This window comes from Podarcis pityusensis (genome assembly GCF_964106645.2).
Source record: "Podarcis pityusensis genome assembly, chromosome: 9".
Lineage (NCBI taxonomy): Eukaryota > Metazoa > Chordata > Lepidosauria > Squamata > Lacertidae > Podarcis > Podarcis pityusensis.
The window spans coordinates 57,204,241-57,225,260 of NC_138034.1; the positions used below are offsets into that span (position 1 = coordinate 57,204,241).

The following is a 21,020-nucleotide window of genomic DNA, read 5'->3' on the forward strand; positions in this document are numbered from 1 at the left end:
CTTCCAAGTGAATTCCAAAACTGTCCCATTTAGAAGTTCCTTCCAAAGTGCTCCACTTTCCCCAGCTTAGGGAAAGACCATGCATTTGATAAGTAAAAAATGTGTTTACTTACAAACTCTCCAAAGGTCAGATTCATCTGCTCTTCTATACATCCATCAGAAAAGTTGCAAAGGCAGTAAAACGTAGCTTAGCTACAAAGTGGTGAAAGTTCCTAAACTATTGGTACAGGAACACATTAGAGGCTTATGAAAGCCATGAAGCTGAGCTGGAGCAACCAGCTCAGCCCTCCTCACACACTGAATTCTCAAGTAGGCTGGGGGGACAGAGACAAAAGCTTGATTATCTATTTATTCCCAAGGTAAAAGGAAGCAACATAGCTTAAGCAGGCTAGACAGCTTACTCTATGGTATTAACCTCTTCATGCATTTATTAGACCAGTGTTTTTCAATCACTGTTCCGCGGCACACTAGTGTGCCGTGAGATGTTGCCTGATGTGCCGTGGGAAAAATTGAAAAATTCGAAAGATTTTTTTTAAAAAATTTCAATTTTTCGCCCACTAGGCGGGCGCCGGACCGTGTCCTGGGTATGGGGGGGGTTTGACCCCACCCTCGGCCAGAAGGCGCGCCGATTGGCGCTCCTCAGAGGGACACCCTCCACTTTTCTTATGTCTGGGCTGTGATTGGTCCAGACTCCAGCCTGGACCTATCACAGTAGGACATCATCTTCCGACTTCCTTCCCGCCCGAGCACAGTGTGCGCAGCAGCGGAGAGAAGAAGACGTCGCGACTCAAGTCACCAGGAGGACCAGAGAAGTTGTCATTTTATTTCTCTTCAGTCTCCACTGAATGCCTTGACTGGGTTAGGGACCCTTATAGCTCAGCATCAGTTGGTGGAAAGGACATGACTTTACAGGAGCAGGAGGAACTAACTGAACTGAGACAAAATCGTGGTTTCAAGCTAAGATTTGCTGATCTACCTTTGGACAGTTTTTGGTTGGATACTGCCTAGGAGTTCCCCCTTCTGGCAAACAAAGCTATTTTGACATTGCTCCCATTTTCCACTACATATCTGTGTGAGATGAGTTTTTCAAGCATGATTGCTATAAAAACTAAATACAGAGAGAGACTGAGAGCTGTTGACGAAGAGCTACGTGTGTGTCTTTCTTCGATTCCAGCCAGAATATCAGCTTTGTGTTCAGCCAAACAGGCCCAGGTTGCGCACTGAATAAAGTATTTTATAATTTTTCATATTTCTGTTTACTTACTATTTCATAATAAAGTAATTATAAAATACTTTCTTTGTGTTTATTTGATTCCTATTCAAGAGAATTACTTTATATATAGTCAATATAGGCACAGAGTTAAAATTTTTAACATTTTCTAATGGTGGTGTGCCTCGTGATTTTTTTCATGAAACAAGTGTGCCTTTGCCCAAAAAAGGTTGAAAAACACTGTATTAGACTTAAGCATATTGGTTATATGAGGCTGGTCATCCTACATTAAGTTGGGCCTAATTCTCTCTGCAGTGGTACAGCTGTGTCAACAGTTTTACTTCAGACTGCAAGTGGAGGCACAGCTAACTGAATGTCGCAGGGTGAGGGAACTATCATGTCAAGAAGACCAGAGTAGAAAATTATTTCCTCTCTACATTTAGTTTTGTATATGGGTGGATTTTGTTTATTTTTGCATGGGGGATGCACAAAGGGGCAGGGCTCTCTCCCTTAATAGTTGTGTAGAAGAGGAAATTCCACCCACCCTGTGGTTTACTTTTGTTTCAGCCAAATAGATAAGAGGTTCTTTGTTAAAAAAGAAAATCCAGATATTAAAAATAGTTCCATGTGAATTTCTCTCATGTTATTCTAGGTTGAGCCTGGATCTACATGTGCTGTCTTTGGTTTGGGAGGGGTCGGCCTTTCTGCTATCATGGGCTGCAAAGCAGCTGGAGCATCTCGTATCTTTGGGATTGACATTAACAAAAGCAAATTTGCATTAGCAAAAGAGCTGGGAGCCACTGACTGCCTCAGTCCTGAGGATTTCAAGAACCCCATACAAGAGGTTATAGCTGAAATGACCGATGGAGGAGTAGATTTTGCCATTGAGTGCATTGGAAACATAAAAGTAATGGTACGTATTTTAGCATTCACTTAATAAAGTTACAATGCAGTAAAGATTGGTAATAAAAGCAGGAAAGCTAAAATATTATGTTCTAAGTAAGGATGAGCAAAATCCAGCAACTGTAATGAGAAAGCTGTTCAATTTTATCTAAGCTTTTCCTGAAATTCCACCAGGAATTCCCAGATTTTCTCAAAATCCATCCCTAATGAATGTGGCCTTGCTTAGTTTCTTCAAGAGAACTCATAAGTCTGTCTTTTAAAGCTGATCAGGTCTCCTGAGTTCTAGACTAATGCAACTACCACATCACACCAAGGTCCGACTTGCAGGTTCCCATTAGGGAACCTCACTTTTTGTTTACAGTGTCATAGAAAACTCAGCTGCTCAACAAAGGAAGCAGTTTGTCTCTCCCATTTGTCACATCTTATTTACTATCTGATGCGATTTTGAGTTTTTTGGGTTTTTGCTTCCTATATGATCATTGTAAGCATATTAATATATATTCCTATTTGAATATAGTAAGCCTAGGTCAGGGCCAGCCCACTAAATAGGCAAGGTGAAGCGACTGCCTCAGGCAGCAGGATTGACAGGGGTAGCAGATCCCAATGTAGATCTTTATTCTCTTCTTGCACCTCATGTAGAACTTCACACTCCCCTTCTCCCATGGCAGGAAGGGAGGCACTATTTTGTGATTCACCTCAAGTGCCAAAATATCTTGAACTGGGCCTGGCATAGGTAAATATAAGAGTGGCTACGTGGCTGACCAGCATTAGAACTTGGTGGAAACTAAGTAAGGACATAGGTTTGGGTAAACTGTTCAGAAACAAGCAGAAATAGCAGGTGTGTGGTAAAGCTGGACTATACTGGCACTCGAAAGAGCCATCTTTCCACCTGCCTAATGCCTTCAGGACCTCTATGTAAAATGTAGCTAGGGGGACAGGCTATGCTTAGTGTCATGTAAACTGGAGAGAGGGGGTCTTCATACCTGGTGGGTGACAGGAGATATTTCTGCAATGCACACAACACAGAGACAAGACTTTCTTGCCTTAATGAGATGGTAAGACCTCTGCAAATGGAAACCTGTCAATGCACTGGTGCCAAATGGTCATTCAACTGCAGCATATAACTCTGGGTGCTTCCCCAGACAGGGACTTAATTTGCAAATGAAATATTGCAAATGGATTTTGGGAACAGATTTTTAATTATTATTCATAGTATTTCTTTCCGAAAGCGTAAATCAAGAGTAAAAGAAGGGGCAAATATAGGCTACTATTTTGATGCTGATAACATCATGTGCACACTGCTAATATTTATTACTAGCATGCATAAAGAGCATCCATTCCACGCTAAGCACTCATCTGGAAGCCCTCTCTTTAAATGTTGCAGAAGCCAGTGAAAGTCAACTGGGAATGTTGTAACTCCATTTGAACTCATGGGCAGAGCTGACTTTGTGGCTCCTAATTATAAGCAGGACTGGGTTGTTAGTTTCCTTTGCCTTCCAGAAAGCTGCTCTCTGCTGTACCACTGTTGGCTGGGGCACCTGTGTAATCGTCGGAGTGGCTGTGGGTGAAGAAGGATTCGTTGTTTCTCCGCTGGACCTGATAATGGGCCGGAAAATCAACGCCACCTTTTTCGGAGGTTAGTTTTTCCCTAACAGTATATAAATGCCAGAAATGGCATTGAAGTAGTATCTAGGATTGAAATAACACTTGCATAGCTATTTCTAAGTTTGCACAATTGATTTATTTTATTTTCCCTTTCAGTATTGCCATGATCAAGATGGGCAGCACTGCTTTAATTATCTGCAAGAGCAGGGGTGACAGAACACAGCTTGTTTTCTTGTAGCTTGTCATAAACACATTTTACAGGTGTTCTGTCCCTCTTGCTGCTTTGAATCCTGAATCCAGCCCATCTTCTTGCTCAGCTCAGAATTGTGATAGGGTGATTTCTCCTTCGCTGAGCTGGACTGCACATACAGGTGTTGCCAGGAACTAGTGAGGCACCTGCAGTGGTTTGGCAGGCCAGATCCAGCCTGCAGGCCACAGGTTCACCACCCTGTGATATTACATTATATTATTTGTATTACATTTCTCTACATTTTTGTACTGGACTACAGACAAGCATGTTGCCTGAAACCCTTTTGGTCCGTATACGGATCGTGTCAGGATCAGGATCAGTTTCTGGCACTGGGTCATCTCATGCTGACCCATTCATGATTTAAGAAGAGGTTGCAACGTGTTTCTATGAGAGCCAGTGTCCCCACCAGCACTTCCTGCGATGCCCACAAAAAGTTTGCTAAAAAAACCTGCAACACTCGAGACTATTTGCTCTTTCTCTTCAGTTCCTGTTTGCCTGCTCAGCCTCTCCTATATTGAACATGTTACCTTAAACATGCCCACTTTTCTTTGGATACTAGAACTGGACACAGGCCCTGTTCTGTCTGTTCTGAACAGAGGAGAGGTGCAAACAGCTTCTCTCTGTGAGCAAATGTAGTGGTGAAATAGATTCCTTTGTCCCCACTGATGGGGGAATATTCCCTCACCATTGTGTGGCCCTATGTCTTTTTTTCTGCTCTTTTTGATGTGGCATTCATTACATCACACACCCAAAGCAGTCATTTTGTGATGCACCACACTCCACAGCATGCATTTTGTAAGTGGTGCCCACGTCACTTTCACAAGATCCCAAATCTTCCCACTACACCAGAAAGGTTGGTGACCCCTGACTTAAGAGAATGAAGTCTCAGAAGAGTGGCACATCGATGGCACATTCTAGAGCATGCAAGCTTTTTTCTCAGTGGCTTTTAAAGGTCTTTTGAAAGTAAAAGAATTATCTCAGATTACATAAACTCTCACTGGAGCATTAGAGATTTCTTAAGCAAAGGAGACACTAAATAGAAAGGCAACAAGACTTGTACTAAATAGAAAGTTAATGGGGAATGGGGCCACACAGATTTTAGTTACTGTCCCACCGTACTAGAAAATGCCTTAGTCCCAGTAATTCCTACTAATCATTCAATTGTTTTGCGGATTTTAAGGCAGCCAAAGCAATTAGTACAAAATAATTGTGATTTATTGTCAATTGCTCAAATGTTCCCAGATCTGGATGATATTTCTTTCTGAGCCAACCTCAAAGAACATAACAGCTGGAATGTTTTTATTGAATTGCCTCCCATTTCTGGAATCCAAATATCTGGTGGATGTTAAATGGAACAGCCTGTTCCACTTTTGAGAAATAAATGAAAACCTGTTTCGACATCATTCTAGAGTGTGGGCCCATGCGCAGTGTGCCCCAGGAGCTGGGAAAGTGGGTGGTGAAACAGGAGGAAAAATTGGCACAACAACATTCAGGCATTCAGATCATCCATGCAGTTGGGGGGCAGTTCATGATGACTTGCTTTTTTAAAATCGTTCATTCTGATTTTTTTGCAGGGAGGTTAAATGATAATGTGTCAGAGCAAGCTTGATCCCACACTTTTCTGTGCATTTCCATATAGTTTTCCTTACACAATAAATCTGGTCTTTGGGGAAAACAGGTTTGTTGTACGACATCTCCCAGTCAACATGCTGGCATATTTGCGAACAGTGTCATATAAAAAAAATCAGGAATTCAGTTTTGAATCTGTTTGTTTTCCCCCCTCACAGGCTGGAAGGGTGTGGATTCTGTACCAAACCTGGTGTTGGATTACATGGCAGGGAAATTCAGCCTGGATGCACTTGTATCTTATACTTTGCCTTTTGATAAAATCAACGAAGCATTTGATCTTATGCGTCAAGGGAAAAGGTAAGGCATTACAACAAACCCGAAACTCTTGGGGCAAATTCACACATACATGTGTATCACTCCCTTTATTTCCTATGGTCGCACTCTTAAGTTTTGTTGCTTATTTAGCAAAAACAGCACCACAGACACATAAGGAATCAGCAGTCTTGGGGAGAGGACTCTGTGCCCTCTTCAGCTGGGCATATAAAGGATGGGGCTGCTGGGGATTGAACCTGCAAAACAACTGCTCTACCTACTAAACCCCTGGTGTGCAACCAGCCTAACTGCATCACCAGAAATAGGCCAGTAACAGATGCTTAGTATAGTCCCTTTTGCTAATGAACACATACATTTCCCCCTCTTGCTTTTTACCTGTTTTGCAGCAACCGAACTGTATTGGTTTATTAAGAACCCAGTACAAACGCCGGAGGACTAGAAGCCCAACAAAATGTGATCTTTATTCAAATCTGCCCCACTGACTTCTGATTAATGTATCCCCTTGGACATTGTTTGTAAAAGCATTTCTTTGTGATACATGAGCATAGAATTCAACATCTCTAAGCCATAGCTGTAATACTTTAGAGCAACTTTTTTAGTTCCTGTACTGTCAGGTCCCTATTAAAACTGACAATTCCTGTTGTGTTGTGTCACTCATGAATTAATATCTACATATGAATATTGTGTTGGCACATCACATTTCTAAATGTGTAGGGTCACTTGTGTACAAAATCACTTTTCTGTTAAAGCTATCGTGTGAAAACAATAGATTTAATCTGATGTCACAATAAAACATTTGCAATAAGTTCCTCACTTCAGGGTGATGGCATTTTGTGTGTTTTTTTTCCATAGTACCACTTCTAAACTCCTCTCAGTATAACCAAACCAGCTTCTGACATCCCTACCAAACTGATTCTCAAAGTGTTGCTGGCTTGTTTGCAACAAACAGCTGAGCAAAATTAGGCCCCTGTCAAGGGGTTAAGAAGGACCAACTGGCATGGCCAACAATCAGGGGTGATGGGAATTGTAGACTAGCAGCATTAAAGGTAAAGGTAAAGGGACCCCTGACCATTAGGTCCAGTCGTGGCCAACTCTGGGGTTGCGGCGCTCATCTCGCTCTATTGGCTGAGGGAGCCGGCATACAGCTTCCAGGTCATGTGGCCAGCATGACTCAGCCGCTTCTGGTGAACCAGAGCAGCACACAGAAACGCCGTTTACCTTCCCGCCGGAGCGGTACCTATTTATCTACTTGCACTTTGAGGTGCTTTCGAACTGCTAGGTTGGCAGGAGCAGGGACCGAGCAACAGGGATTCGAACCGCCGACCTTCTGATCGGCAAGTCCTAGGCTCTGTGGTTTAACCCACAGCGCCACCCGGGAGGCAAATTGCTATACTGCATAGGTTTAAATATGAAGCGGACACCTAGTGCTTAAGACTCATTTCTCATTACAAATCTACTGGAAGTCAGTATTATATTCTTCCCAAGGTAAAGGCTATCAGAGGCTCCTCACTGAGAAGAACAGCAGTGGTAGACATTTAATTGCTCACCGCTATTGCTCTACCCTTCCAGGGTCTACTGTTGGCATCCGTCTGTCTCGGGAGACAATGGAAGAGTGAGATGGGTAGAGCTAGCTCCCCAGGAGAGTTGTGAGCACCCTAGCACACACCCCAGAATCTTTTGCAATTTTCAGAGTTTATGTGGTAGTTGCAAAGAGTTCCTCAGCAGACAACACAAAACACAGAAAGGTTTTCTAAACTCAGGAAGCCTAAAAGCCATAACACTGCAGTGACTGAAATATAATTTATCTAGAATGTTATAGTGCCACCTACCGTTAACTTTTTCTTCGTATGGATTCTGAAGCTCAATATTTCATCCTGAAAATAAAAATCAAGAACTTGATTTTATGGTTATTTTAACACTAGTAGATGTCAGAGAAATAAATAAGTAAACTGATATTATAATATATGGTAATTTTATGCCATTTTAAAACTTTCATAGCACAGGACATGTTCTCATACCCAAGCTTAAGTAACAGCCAACTGCATTTTGGTTCTATATTCCATATTCATCAGAAATAACATGAAGATTTAGGTTAGCTCTTCTCCCCCCCCCCTTTTTTTTTTTGGTAAAAGCCTCTGTGTATTTAATAGGCACACAAGAAACACAAATCCAATGGGAGCATCTTTTCCTGACAAAAGAAAAGTGATCAGAAAAACTGCAGAGTTGAATTTCCAAATTACATGAGGCTGTTAAAGGTGGAATAACTCTGCCTGGGAAAAGGTGGCAACTTTAAAAAGATGGAATGACATAATAATTCACGTGAATAATATTGTTACTCCAATCTCCAAGCAGCAAGAGGTTTTGTGGTGGTAGCTCATTTTCTTGGAATGAAGATCACTGGAGATAGTGTATTTGTGATATATGGTTTTACTTACAAACAAAGGCAGTTTGAGCATAAGACTCACAACATTAACACATTAACATAATTTGCTCCTCCATTAGGTTTTTAGCCCCGCGATGCCATAGTTTTGGATTCAGCACAGAGAGCAAGTCAGGTAAACCTCTCTGTCTCTTCCTAACCCACTTCAAGACAAGACTGGTCCAGGACTATTGCTATCCTTTGCACACCAATGATATCTCTTTTAACCAGAGGAGAAGGGAAGATTCTAACCCTTTTAACCCACCTTCTGGAAGTATTGCTATTAGTAGTTTCTGTGGGAACCATCACCTATATAGTGGTACCTCGCATTAAGAACTTAATTTGTTCTGGAGGTCCGTTCTTAACTTGAAACTGTTCTTAACCTGAGGTACCACTTTAGCTAATGGGGCCTCCCGCCGCCGCTGCACGATTTCTGTTCTCATCCTGAATCAAAGTTCTTAACCCGAGGTACTATTTCTGGGTTAGCGGAGTCTGTAACCTGAAGCGTCTGTAACCTGAAGCGCCTGTAACCCGAGGTACCACTGTATTTTTTAGTCATGTAAAGAGATACTACAAACTTGGTTTGCAGCCATTAACTCCACAGATAATGGTTTCACCCTTTAGCAGTCTCTCTTTCTAAAGAATCCAGTTTTACGGATATAAACCTACTGGCTGAGAGGGAATTCCAAAAGTGACAATCAAGCTACCTCAACCACCACAATCCTATAACAATATACTTTTGGCCTTTAGGAAGTTCTATGCCAAAATAATATTTCTCCAAAAGTTGAGGCATGGTTCATTAAGTGGAAATATGACTTCTGTAACTAGGCAGAGTTATTGTAGCATTTGGGGCCAACGTGAACACCTAGCTGCCTTGGCAGGATTTACTACTGAAACCTGCTTTAACCATTTCCCCAAGCAGCACCAGACAGCTGGATCTAGTCTACATTTTAATTTCCCACACTACCTCAGATTACTGTTCTATCTAGGACTAACTACCAGGAGTAGCTATAGGGAGCCTGCTCCACTCCCACCCACTCCAAAAACCACCAGTGTCTAACTGTGAGTTGCCCTGGGACTCTTTGAGAGCTGGAAGTAAAGACATTCAGGCCTCATCCATTAGCAAGGAAAACTAAGGGCTGCTGGATTGTGTAGGTGTCACTTTGTATAAACACAGGTGTAGGTATCTACGCTTCCTTAATATTCCGCCGACACCAATTCACTCGGGATGCTTTCAAAACAACCTAGTAGCTAGTATAGTAAGCTTAGGAGTGAGATGAACACCAACACTGGACAGGATGAATGAAGATTGTTAGTGTATTAAGGGGGATATTATGTACATGAGGGAATACTGGTATTTACACTGGGGCCTTGAAGATGTTTGCTGACAGTTTCTGAAGATTTAAGAGACGCAGTTGCTTACAACAGCCTCGAAGTCAACCTCAGGCCAAATTCTCCAGACCTCCAATGGAACCAAATACAGTGGTAAGGTTAAGGTAAAGGTACCCCTGCCCGCACGGGCCAGTCGTGTCCGACTCTGGGGTTGTGCGCCCATCTCGCTTAAGAGGCCGGGGGCCAGCACTGTCCGAAGACACTTCCGGGTCACGTGGCCAGCGTGACAAGCTGCATCTGGCGAGCCAGCGCAGCACACGGAAACACCGTTTACCTTCCCGCTAGTAAGCGGTCCCTATTTATCTACTTGCACCCGGGAGTGCTTTCGAACTGCTAGGTTGGCAGGCGCTGGGACCGAGTGACGGGAGCGCACCCTGCCGCGGGGATTCGAACCGCCGACCTGACGATCGGCAAGTCCTAGGCGCTGAGGCTTTACCCACAGCGCCACCCGCGTCCCTAAAAATACAGTGGTACCTCGTATTTTAAGTACTTAATTTGTTCCAGAGGTCCGTTCTTAACCTGAAACTGTTCTTAACCTGAAGCACCACTTTAGCTAATGGGGCCTCCCACTGCTGTCGCGCCACTGGAGCACAATTTCTGTTCTTATCCTGAAGCAAACTTCTTAACCTGAGGTAATATTTCTGGGTTAGCGGAGTCTGTAACCTGAAGCATATGTAACCTGAAGCGTATGTAACCCAAGGTACCACTGTACTCCCATGGCCTAGTCCAGCTACTGGGGAACAAATCTGCCTCTGAATCTCCAAGCTGCTCTGGTTGTACTTCTGACTGTTCCGACAGTTTAGCCAGTTTCAAAATCCTGTCATGGATGTGTCAGTTGAGGGGCCAGATGGAAACAAGAGTTGTGAGGGAAAATACCAAAGTGAAAAGCCGAGGCCTAGATATTCATAACCACAAAACGACAATAACCTTGCAGCCCGATAGCTCAAGAGAGCACGAGACTCTTCACCTCAGGGTCGTGGGTTCAAGCTCTGCGTTGGGGAAAAGATTCCTGTACTGCAGGGGAGTTGGGACTACATGATCCTTGTGGTCATCCTTTCACCTTTGTGGTCCCTTCCAACTCTACCCTTTCGGTGATTCTTCCTAAACGTTTGCTCGAGCCCCACAGATTTCTGCAGGACTTCCCCCGCCTCCTAAGGAGCTGCGCTTGCAATCGCAGCCTCCTGAAGCGGAATTCATCCTGAACGAGCATCCTTCGACAGAGGGCACTGCAATTCTCCCTAAGAAGACGAGCGAGACGAGGGAGCAGCGCCCTATTTCCTCGGCCCGCCCCTGCTTGGAGGGCGGCTCTCGAAGGAGCGCGCATGCCCCCAAGTCGCTCGGCAGCTGCTTCGCGGACGGCGAGAAAGGGGCACTTGCCGGCGGCGGAGCAGCGCGGCTGATGGCGAGCGGGGTAAGTTGGAGCCGTCGAACATTCCCCGGGGAAGCAGCGCGGGCGCCTTTCCCCTCCTGCGGGTGCAAAGGAAACGGGAGGCAACGCGGCACGGCGAAGGAGCGCGCCGCTGCTTTTTCCCTTGCAGGCCGAGCGTGCTTCCTCGTCGGCGCTCGGTGGGGCTTCCTCCCAGGGAAGCGCGCAGGATTGCAAGCCCACGTCTGAACTTGGAAAGCTTCCGAGTCGGGGTCAATTTAGGGGTCTGGGGGCGGGGGGAGAGCCTTTTGCAACGGGCGAGCAGAGGCGTAGCTAGGCTCCCGGGCGCCCTTTGTGTTTTCGTTACTTCCGACGAGGCGCCGGCAGAAAGGCACCAACTTGGAGGTCGCGCCCCAGTGCGCACTCTACTCGGAAGTAAGCTCCACTTAAGTCAACGGCCCTTGCTCTCGGGGGTAAACTTGCAGAGGTGCGCCCCAGGGAAATTCGTCAAGATGGGACAAAAACGCAGGGGAAAGCGACTGGCACAGATTAACCGCTAGGGCTCCGGCGGCGGCCCACGTTATGGTCCGGATTCCTTTAGCCTACATAAGTTATAAAACTAGTCTTTGCGTTGCTCTTACGCTACACATATCATGTAATACACTGTACCAGATTCTAACTAGTACCTCCTATAAAAACTTCATTTTGACTGTTATTTCCAAAACCCTTTTATGCAGAATATGTAAATCATTTACTAATACCTTTTCCATATTTCACTCTTGAAATTCCCTATCTGAAGGGGAAATTGAAGAATGCAAATATTTTACTTGGCATATGATCTTTGTGAACTTTGCTCTGTGAGAAACTAACCAGTTTTAGGGCTGGTTAAATTTTCTGTGACTGGTCCCTTGGCATAAACACACATTAACCTTATGTTTAGCAGGAACACTACTGCTACAGTTTTTACATACTTTTTCTATTACAAAAGTGTACAATATGGATATACAATAAATAAAGTTAAAACATCCATGGCAGTAGTGTTTGTGCTTAATAAGAGGTTGTCACTGAAGGAATGAACAAGTTGTATAACAAGTTCATTTACTCTTCTTGCACTCTTAATTGGTCAATTAGGACATTGCAGCCATGCAACACAGGACAAATAGCATGCGTTTCTTTTCAGTGACACTGGGAGTTTTGTTTATCTGTTGCTATTTTGCATAGAGGATTTGGGCACACTAATAATAGGAGCCATTATCAGTTTTATCTTTACATTTTTAGTAACAAATGCTAAGAATTGAATTGCATTATATAAATTATATTAAGAAAAACCAATAGGTTGCCTCATAATACTTGCCCAGTATGTAGTTGCCATCTGCTGTAGGTGATAAAATGTACCAACCACTTCCATTTGTAGCAAACAGGATTACGTTCAATAATCACCAAATTACATTGAGTTGATTTCTATCGGGTTAGTAACTTGCTGTAGTTTTCACTTATTGTTCAAACATATTGAGGAGGTAGACCTTCTCATCACTGCTACTTGCCTGGGTATTTGCAGGAATTTCCCCTGGGATGGGCGGGAGAAAAAGGTAAAACATGGAAGGCCTATTGCTTCATGGAAATGAGAGGAACTGTGCCTGTATATTTTGCCTCATCTCTCAGGTTCTACAGATGCTAGCATTGTTTGGCCTTTCATAGACCGTAGCTTTTGCGCTCGCATTTTTCAACTGCTTTTATTTTCATGTGAGCCAATGAGATAACTTTTTTAGCCATGGGGCAGCCTGTAAATGATGCAAGTAAACAAATAGGGTGCCCCCACCATCACAAATGCCTACACAAGCAGCTCTGAGAGCTGTTTGACAATCTGTTAACCAGCAAAGGTCCAGTTTGAGCTCCCCCAGTTCCGACAGGGTGTCATCTCTGAAGCGTCTGTAGTGTGTGACTTCAGCCTCTAAGGAACGAAGCTCATTATACAAGCTTGCTGTGCACTGTTTCCATTTCTTATTTAGGTTATCAAATGCAAGGCAGCTGTTGCCTGGGAAGCGGGTAAACCACTGTCCGTTGAGGAGGTGGAAGTTGGACCACCTAAAGCTCATGAAGTTCGTATCAAGGTAATGAAATAGTTGCAACATTGCTTGCCCTAAACCATTAGGGACTAGGATATTTGACCCAGAGGCATAGCTAGCCGCGTGGACACCCTGGGGGCAGGGAGCTTCCACGCAGTTCGCCACTGTAGGGCGGCTGAGGGGGAAGCACAGGCGCAAGACCCACGCTGCCATTTCGGGCAGCACAGTGTTTGCCTGCTGTCCGCCTGCCGCCTCTCCCTCAGCTGCCCTACAACTCCAGTGCCCTGAAAACACAATGCCTGTCGAATAATCTGCTGAATCTGATTGTTCTTCATGACTTTGTAGATCATTGCCACTGCTGTTTGTCACACGGATGCCTATACTCTAAGTGGTGCTGACCCTGAAGGGAGTTTTCCTGTTATCCTTGGCCATGAAGGAGCAGGGATTGTGGAGAGTGTTGGGGAAGGAGTGACCAAATTCAAACCAGGTAAGGGGATTCTGCTTAAGATGCAAGGACCCTAAGGCTCATCGTAGTTCGGCCAACCCTTCAGCAGAAATATTTCCATTGCTTTGCATCAGAAGTTGCCTTGGAACAATTCGGGAGCACAAAACACGCCACTTGTATAAAATTATTAGTATGTCATGCTCTAATGGAACATCTAGTTTTAACACACTGTGCTTTTTATCAGTTAACAGTATTGGAAACATTTTTTAAAAAATAAAAAACCAACTCTTTGTATTTTCCAGGAGACACAGTAATCCCTTTGTACATCCCACAATGTGGAGAATGCAAGTTTTGTTTAAACCCTAAAACTAATCTCTGCCAGAAAATAAGGTTGGTCCTTTTCTCCCCTTCTTCCCCCTCCCCCAATCTTTTCCTTTGTCATACAGAGCACGGACTTCAGTGCCAGAGGTTCACAAATGCAACAGCCAGATGGCCAAAAGCACACACTAATTTCTATGTGATCGCCAGCTCCCAGTTGCCCAGAACAAAGTGCAAGTTATTTAAGCTTCGCAAATTCTTTCCAAATTCTTTGAGCTTTGCAGAGAGCTTGGCATCTGGAGAAGTCTCTTGCTTTGTGTAGAATGACAGAGACTGTATCCCTTTCTCAATTTCTCTGGCACATAGGCAGAAACGTAATAAGGTGTGGCAGATCTCCCCATTTGGCCTGCAAGGCCATTTTGGCCAAACCACACCCACCTGCTTTACATGTGATGCCACATGTGGCATTGAAAAGACCTGGCTCAGCCAAGAGAGTCTGCAGGCACCATAAAGCAGCAGCGATCAGCTGATTGTCAAGTCTTGCAAAGCACCCGAAACTATATTCTGGTTGGCTTAATATGGGTATGGCCCCAATATGATTTTTTTTTCTTTTTTCTGATGGGCCTGTTGCTTTTTGGTGTGACCATACGTGCTCTCTAAACAACACGTCTGTTCTGATTTTATTCTGCAGAGTCACCCAAGGAAAAGGAGTGATGCCCGATGGTACCAGTAGGTTCACGTGTAAAGGAAAGCAGGTTCTCCACTTCATGGGGACAAGCACTTTCTCGGAGTACACTGTTGTTGCAGACATTTCTCTGGCGAAAATAGATGCTTCTGCTCCCTTGGACAAAGTCTGCTTGCTGGGATGTGGGGTTTCTACAGGCTATGGAGCAGCCTTGAACACTGCAAAGGTTGGGGTCCCTGACTTCCTGTTGATTTTTTTCTGACTCTTGAGCACAGAGTAGCGTTATATAATAATAATAATAATAATTTATTATTTATACCCTGCCCATCTGGCTGGGTTTCCCCAGCCACTCTGGGCGGCTTCCAACTGAATATCAAAAACAATACAGCATCAGACATTAAAAACTTCCCTAAACAGGGCCACCTTCAGTTGTCTTTTAAAAGTAAAATAGTTGTTTATTGCCTTGACATTTGCTGGGAGGGCATTCCACAGGGCAGGTGCCACTACCGAGAAGGCCCTCTGCCTGGTTCCCTGTAACTTCACTTCTCGCAGCAAGGAAACCGCCTCAGCGCTGGACCTCAGTGTCTGGGCTGGGTGATGGGGGTGAAGACGCTCCTTCAGGTATACTGGACCGAGGCTGTTTAGGGCTTTAAAGGTCAGCACCAACACTTTGAATTGTGCTCGGAAACGTACTGGGAACCTATGAAGATCTTTCAGGACCTGTGTTATATGGTCTCGGCCGCCACTCCCAGCCATATAATCCACACACAACAGAGAAAATATAGTACAGGAAGTTACAGCCCTCCCGCCCCCGCCCCATACCCGAGCTGTGGCTCCACATCCCTGTCCTGAAAGTTAGAAGCACAGCTTGTTTAAACAGGAGTTAAGTTAAACCTTTGGAGGTACAGTATAACTTTGCTGGGGTGCTGATGAACTGCCTTTCACCTCCATGCCATTGCTGCTTCTGCCACTCCTTGCAGTGCAAACAGCTCATAAAACAAATTAAGCGGCAGAACCTTCCCTTAAACCTAATTCCCCCCCCCCCGCCCCCTTGGGAGACTTCATTGGGGAGGAAAAGGGTTTTAGCCCTCATCTGCTCACTTGCACCAGTTTGGCAGAGACCACTGTTAGTAACATTTGCTTGCAATTGTGATTTGGGTCTGATCAGCTGACCACCAGGGCTTGCAAAGCACTGTGCACAGGGCAGTTAATTGGCTGTGTCAGCATGCCCCCTTTCGGCCCTCTGACGTCTTTACTTACCCCACATCTGACAGCTGGTGGGTATAGAATCATACAATTGTAAAGTTGGAAAGGACCATGAGGGTCACCTAGTCCAACAGGAACCTTTTGCCCAATGTGGGGCTCAAACCCACCACCCTGGCATTAAGTATGGCTTGACGAAAAAGACCTTGCATGCCTAATTAAGCCCGTGGGGCTGGAGATCCAACCAGTGAGTTAGAAGAGCCAGTGTCATGGACTGGCAGGGCTCTGAAGAGTGTGTGGCAGAGGCAGGGCAGGGGGCTGGGGAGTGACCCAGGAGAGTGGACCAGTGATTTATGGGGTTTGGCACAGTCCACAAGGCAGGAGCCAGGGGGAGTCGGGGCAGTTCAAGGCGAAGGCAGGCGTGTGGGAAGAAGGTACAGCTCAGATGAAGGACAGGTCAGTAGACTCCCCACCTTCTCCCACCCTGCTGTCCCCTAGAACCAGGAGGGGCTTGAAAAGGGAAGAGCAGCAGTGACTTCCATGCAGGAGAAGTCTCAGGCTGTGGGCATGCAATCCGTCAAGGGGAGGGTATATAAGCTGGAGGAGAGTCCCCACTGTTGCTGCAGTTGCTCCATAGGGCTCAGACCTGTGGACTGCTGCTTAGAGGCTGCAGGTGTGTGAGAATGTGTATCCAGAGCACTGGGGGAGCTGCTGTATTTCTCTAGCCAATAAAGAGTTAACTATCAGGCATGTGTCTTCCTTATCTGAGATGGGCAGTGACAGGCAAGCAATGATTTTAGCTTGTGTTACTAGTTCAAAGTAGGATGGCTGTTAATTCTAAGAGCAGACTTAACTCAGCTCAACGAGCCATTTGCCAGAGGCTGGTTTATTGCAGCAGACAGAGCTGTTATTTTTTCGATGTTAAGAACTGTTCTCCTTCAAGTGAGTGTTCTTTCTTTCAGGTGGAGCCTGGCTCTACTTGTGCTGTCTTTGGCTTGGGTGGAGTTGGGCTAGCAGTAATCATGGGCTGCAAGGTGGCAGGTGCATCCCGGATCATCGGGATTGACCTCAACAAGGACAAATTTGCAAAAGCCAAGGAATTTGGGGCCACAGAGTGCATCAGCCCCAAGGACTTTGAGAAGCCCATTCAGGAGGTCCTGGTGGAGTTGACAGATGGAGGAGTAGATTACTCATTTGAGTGCATCGGTAACGTTGGTGTCATGGTAAGTGTGTCTGTCCATAGGTAGCACCCTAGGGTGCGCGGAGCCTGGAATGTGGCGAGGGGGGGGGGCATGGATGGGAGCCAAGGCATAATGAAAGTCATCAGAAATGCCTGGTGAAGGCCTGTTTTGTCTAGTCAGACCAGCATCCATCAACGCCATCTCCAGAACTGGGAAGCCTCTGCCAGTACTCTGTGCTGATCTGCAGCCATGAAGGTTGCATTTAGATGCCATAGCCAATATCCATAGCCAGTTCTGGATTTGCATCTCTAAATATTTGCAACTGGTGATCTCTTGAGCAGCCTACCAATCATTCCTTCTAAATATACTGTTTCCTGGAGCATCTCTCCAGGAACATTAAAGGTAAAGGGACCCCTGATCATTAGGTCCAGTCGTGGCCGATTCTGGGGTTGCGGCACTCATCTCGCTTTATTGGACGAGGGAGCCAGCTTACAGCTTCCGGATCATGTGGCCAGCATGACTAAGCCGCTTCTGGCGAACCAGAGCAGCACACAGAAACGCTGTTTACCTTCCTGCCAGAGCGGTACCTATTTATCTACTTGCACTTTGACATGCTTTCTTTTTAAAAAAAAAAAAGACATGCTTTCGAACTGCTAGGTTGGCAGGAGCTGGGACCGAGCAACGGGAGCTCACCCTGTTGCAGGGATTCAAACCGCCGACCTTCTGATCGGCAAGTCCTAGGCTCTGTGGTTAAACCCACAGCGTCACCCAGAAGTTGCCTTATCCCAAGTCAGACCACTGGTCCATCAAGCTCTGCATTGTTTACCTTGGCAGCAGCTCTTTCCCATCTCCTGCTACCTGAAGATGCTAGGATTGAACCTGGGATTGTCTGCATGTGCTCTGCTACTGAACTATGCTTCTCTTCCACCTATCCACTTCTTTTGTTTGTATCACTTGCTCCTTCTTTCTTTCATGTCCCACAGAGAGCAGCCTTGGAAGCATGCCACAAAGGTTGGGGAGTGAGTGTCATAGTTGGTGTTGCTGCTTCCGGTCAAGAAATTGCCACCCGTCCATTCCAGCTAGTCACTGGACGAACATGGAAAGGGACTGCCTTTGGAGGTATAACTTTGCTGGGGTGTTTATGAACCTGTCTTACATTGGACAGTCACAATATGTTCTTGTGCATTTCCCATGAATCTTAAAAGGCTAGCAAACTTGTGGCATAACCCTTTCATGTATATATCAGGACATTAAGAGAGGACATCAAAATTGCAAGAGACATGTGTTCCAGTCTTATACGCCAATCCAAAACAGAATATCCCATTTTTAAAAGGACACATTGCACTTGCCCATGTAGACTTTTTGCTTAGAAAAAGCCTAGAGGAGATTCCACAATTTTTCTTAACGCAATACGTTCCTAAGTATCTTCTGGATGATTATCTTCATTAGTAAAGGGTATCTTTAAGTTATACATGCAGTCATACCTTGGTTTTCGAAGAGCTTAGTTCACGAACAACTTGGAACTCAAACGTCGCAAACCCGGAAGTAGGTGTTCTGGTTTGCAAACCTGAAAGTCAAACGTCCGGCTCTTACATGAGAGCATTCCTGTGTCTGCTGCAATTTTAATGCAGGTAGCTTGTTACTGCCCTGCAAATTTCAGGTAGTCAGTTCAGTATTGTGCACAGACAATCCCAAGGCTGCTGCACCATAGAGTGCTGAACCTGTGGTCTTCCGGATTTTGCTGCCCTACAACTCCAGTCTTTCTTGACCATTGGCCATGCCAGCAACATCTGAAAGGCTCCAGGTTTCTTATTGCTGCTGCAGCCACACTACAAATGCAGTAATATAGCATGCCAAGGATAGCCAAGAGACAACTCTCCCTTTCTAGCTTAGAGAGAGAGAAAAGAGAGTTTTCTTTCAGGCTTGCATCATTAAGATTTCCTTGTCTGACACAGATACAGTGGTACCTCGGGTTAAGTACCTAATTCGTTCCGGAGGTCCATACTTAACCTGAAACTGTTCTTAACCTGAAGCACCACTTTAGCTAATGGGGCCTCCTGCTCCTGCCGCGCCACCGGAGCACAATTTCTGTTCTCATCCTGAAGCAAAGTTCTTAACCTGAAGCACTATTTCTGGGTTAGCAGAGTCTGTAACCTGAAGCGTATGTAACCTGAGGTACCACTGTACTACTGTTGTAATGCTGCTTCATCCATCTTGCTGTGTCACATCACATTTGGTACACAATAATTTCATTTTCTAACAGGTTGGAAGAGTGTGGAGAGTGTTCCGAAGCTGGTAGCGGAATACATGTCCAAAAAGATAAAAGTGGATGAATTTGTGACTCACACTTTACCGTTTAACAAAATTAATGAAGCTTTTGAACTCATGCATGCTGGAAAGAGGTAGGTACTGTCTGCTGTTTGTCAACAAGTTTACTTTTTATATATTGTGTGCTGGGACAGATTTTAGAATGACAGCATCTCTGACAGCACAGCCCCATATATGTCTACTCAGAAGTTACCTTTTAGTTACCTAAATTGTATGTTTTGGGACAGGAGGGTGCATATTTATTGTAAAAGCAACCATTGAGAAAGATTTCTTTTTCCTTGGTAAGTTTCTCTCTCCCTTTATCCTGCCAACATATAGCAGTCTTCTTTTCCTCAAAACAACCCTGTGATGTTTTGTAGTGGCTGCCCCAGTGCCCCCATGATCATCAGGAGTGAATAGCGTCTCTCCTACTCGAAGCCTTGCCCATAGGATCAGTGTGACCAATGGTGGCACCATGTTGCAGAAGGCTGCATGATACTGTACCAGTTTTCTTAAATAAGATCAAATCAAGTTTGACAGTACAAATCAAATTCATGATCTGAGCTCTTTGCTTTCACTCTTGCAGCATCCGAAGTGTCCTGAAGTTTCAAGAAGCCTGAAGAAAACTTCCACCGCAGTTCAACTCGGTGCAACAGTAATTCAGGATGCGTTGGTCAAAAATGATTTAGGAAAAGCTGTTCCAGTTAGAAGCATCACCTGCTCTTGACAATGTGAACAAAACGCTGATCGTAGACACAGCTAGTATCTGTTCATGTCTTACTGTATCACTAAGTGCCAGAAATCTCTGCAGTTAAACAGTTTGTTGACTGCTGTTAGACTGAACTCAAGTAGTGTCTTTTTGTTCTAAAATATCCTGCAATTGGGACGTATTAACCTGAGTAGAAGAATATGATTAAAACCTTTTTCCTACATAGGCATACAGCTGCGTTGTCCCCTTTTCTTAAATGAATCCAGGTTATAGCATGCAAGTTTGGAGGGTGTTATTTCAAACCTGGACTGAATTAAGTGGAGAGTGGGAAAGGCATGCTACCAGTAAAAAAATAGCTACTCTCTTGTTGCAGGTCAGGACATGTCAAGGGTTTTGTTTTAGATGAAACAGATCAGCTTTTGCCAGCTTACAGAAGCTAGTGTTTGCAGGTCTGTGGCTAAGATGCTTTCAAACTTGGGGCCAAATGGGTTATGCAGGGGGCCAGGTGTACCCCCTCCCCGAAATAGCAGGTGGCAGGAGCTCCAGAGCGCAGTCTCCCCTTTGCCCCACTAGCTTACTTTTTTTAAAAAAAATGCAGCTATGATGTCATATTGAAATGGCACCTGAACCAGAGTGGCTACAACTCTCATAATAGGGGTAAGTTGATGGTTTCGATTTCAAATCTGGCTTCTTGTAAAGCAGTTGCTATGACATCACCCACTGCAATTTGAGAACTTCAGTCTACGAGGATTGAATATTGACAGGAGAAATGGACTCTGATCTGGGCTACTTCAACTGCGTACTCTGTCTTATCAAAAATTCTGGAAAAGGCCCTGCAGCAAGAAGTCCCCCATTCTTCAGAATCCAGTATCCAAAACAGGCTCGTCCCTGAGCATAGCAAAGTGAAGGCAGGCAAGTTTAGCAGCGCCCTCTTTAAAAATGCCAAGCTTCCCATTTATTGGATTAATACTAGCACAATATATGGGGAGGGTTTAAGACCACCACCCCCCAATGCAGTAACTCCTGCTAACTCCTTTTAAGCTTTGAAGAAAGACTGTT

The 21,020-nt window shown here is 44.9% G+C and overlaps 1 protein-coding gene across 1 annotated transcript in view; it reads left to right on the forward strand.

Moving 5' to 3' along the window:
- Positions 1-20,190, forward strand: part of LOC308486004 (uncharacterized protein) — a 32,152-nt gene extending 11,962 nt beyond the window's left edge. The window contains exons 6-18 of the mRNA XM_081022229.1: positions 1,863-2,123; positions 3,614-3,749; positions 5,756-5,894; positions 6,257-6,266; positions 10,790-11,092; positions 13,057-13,158; positions 13,459-13,600; positions 13,861-13,948; positions 14,568-14,787; positions 16,727-16,987; positions 17,929-18,064; positions 19,209-19,347; positions 19,839-20,190. Of these exons, the coding sequence (XP_080878355.1) occupies positions 1,863-2,123; positions 3,614-3,749; positions 5,756-5,894; positions 6,257-6,266; positions 10,790-11,092; positions 13,057-13,158; positions 13,459-13,600; positions 13,861-13,948; positions 14,568-14,787; positions 16,727-16,987; positions 17,929-18,064; positions 19,209-19,347; positions 19,839-19,872 (1,971 nt within the window). The 3' untranslated portion in view covers positions 19,873-20,190. The remainder of the gene's footprint in view (positions 1-1,862; positions 2,124-3,613; positions 3,750-5,755; positions 5,895-6,256; positions 6,267-10,789; positions 11,093-13,056; positions 13,159-13,458; positions 13,601-13,860; positions 13,949-14,567; positions 14,788-16,726; positions 16,988-17,928; positions 18,065-19,208; positions 19,348-19,838) is intronic.
- Positions 20,191-21,020: the final 830 nt, after the last annotated feature.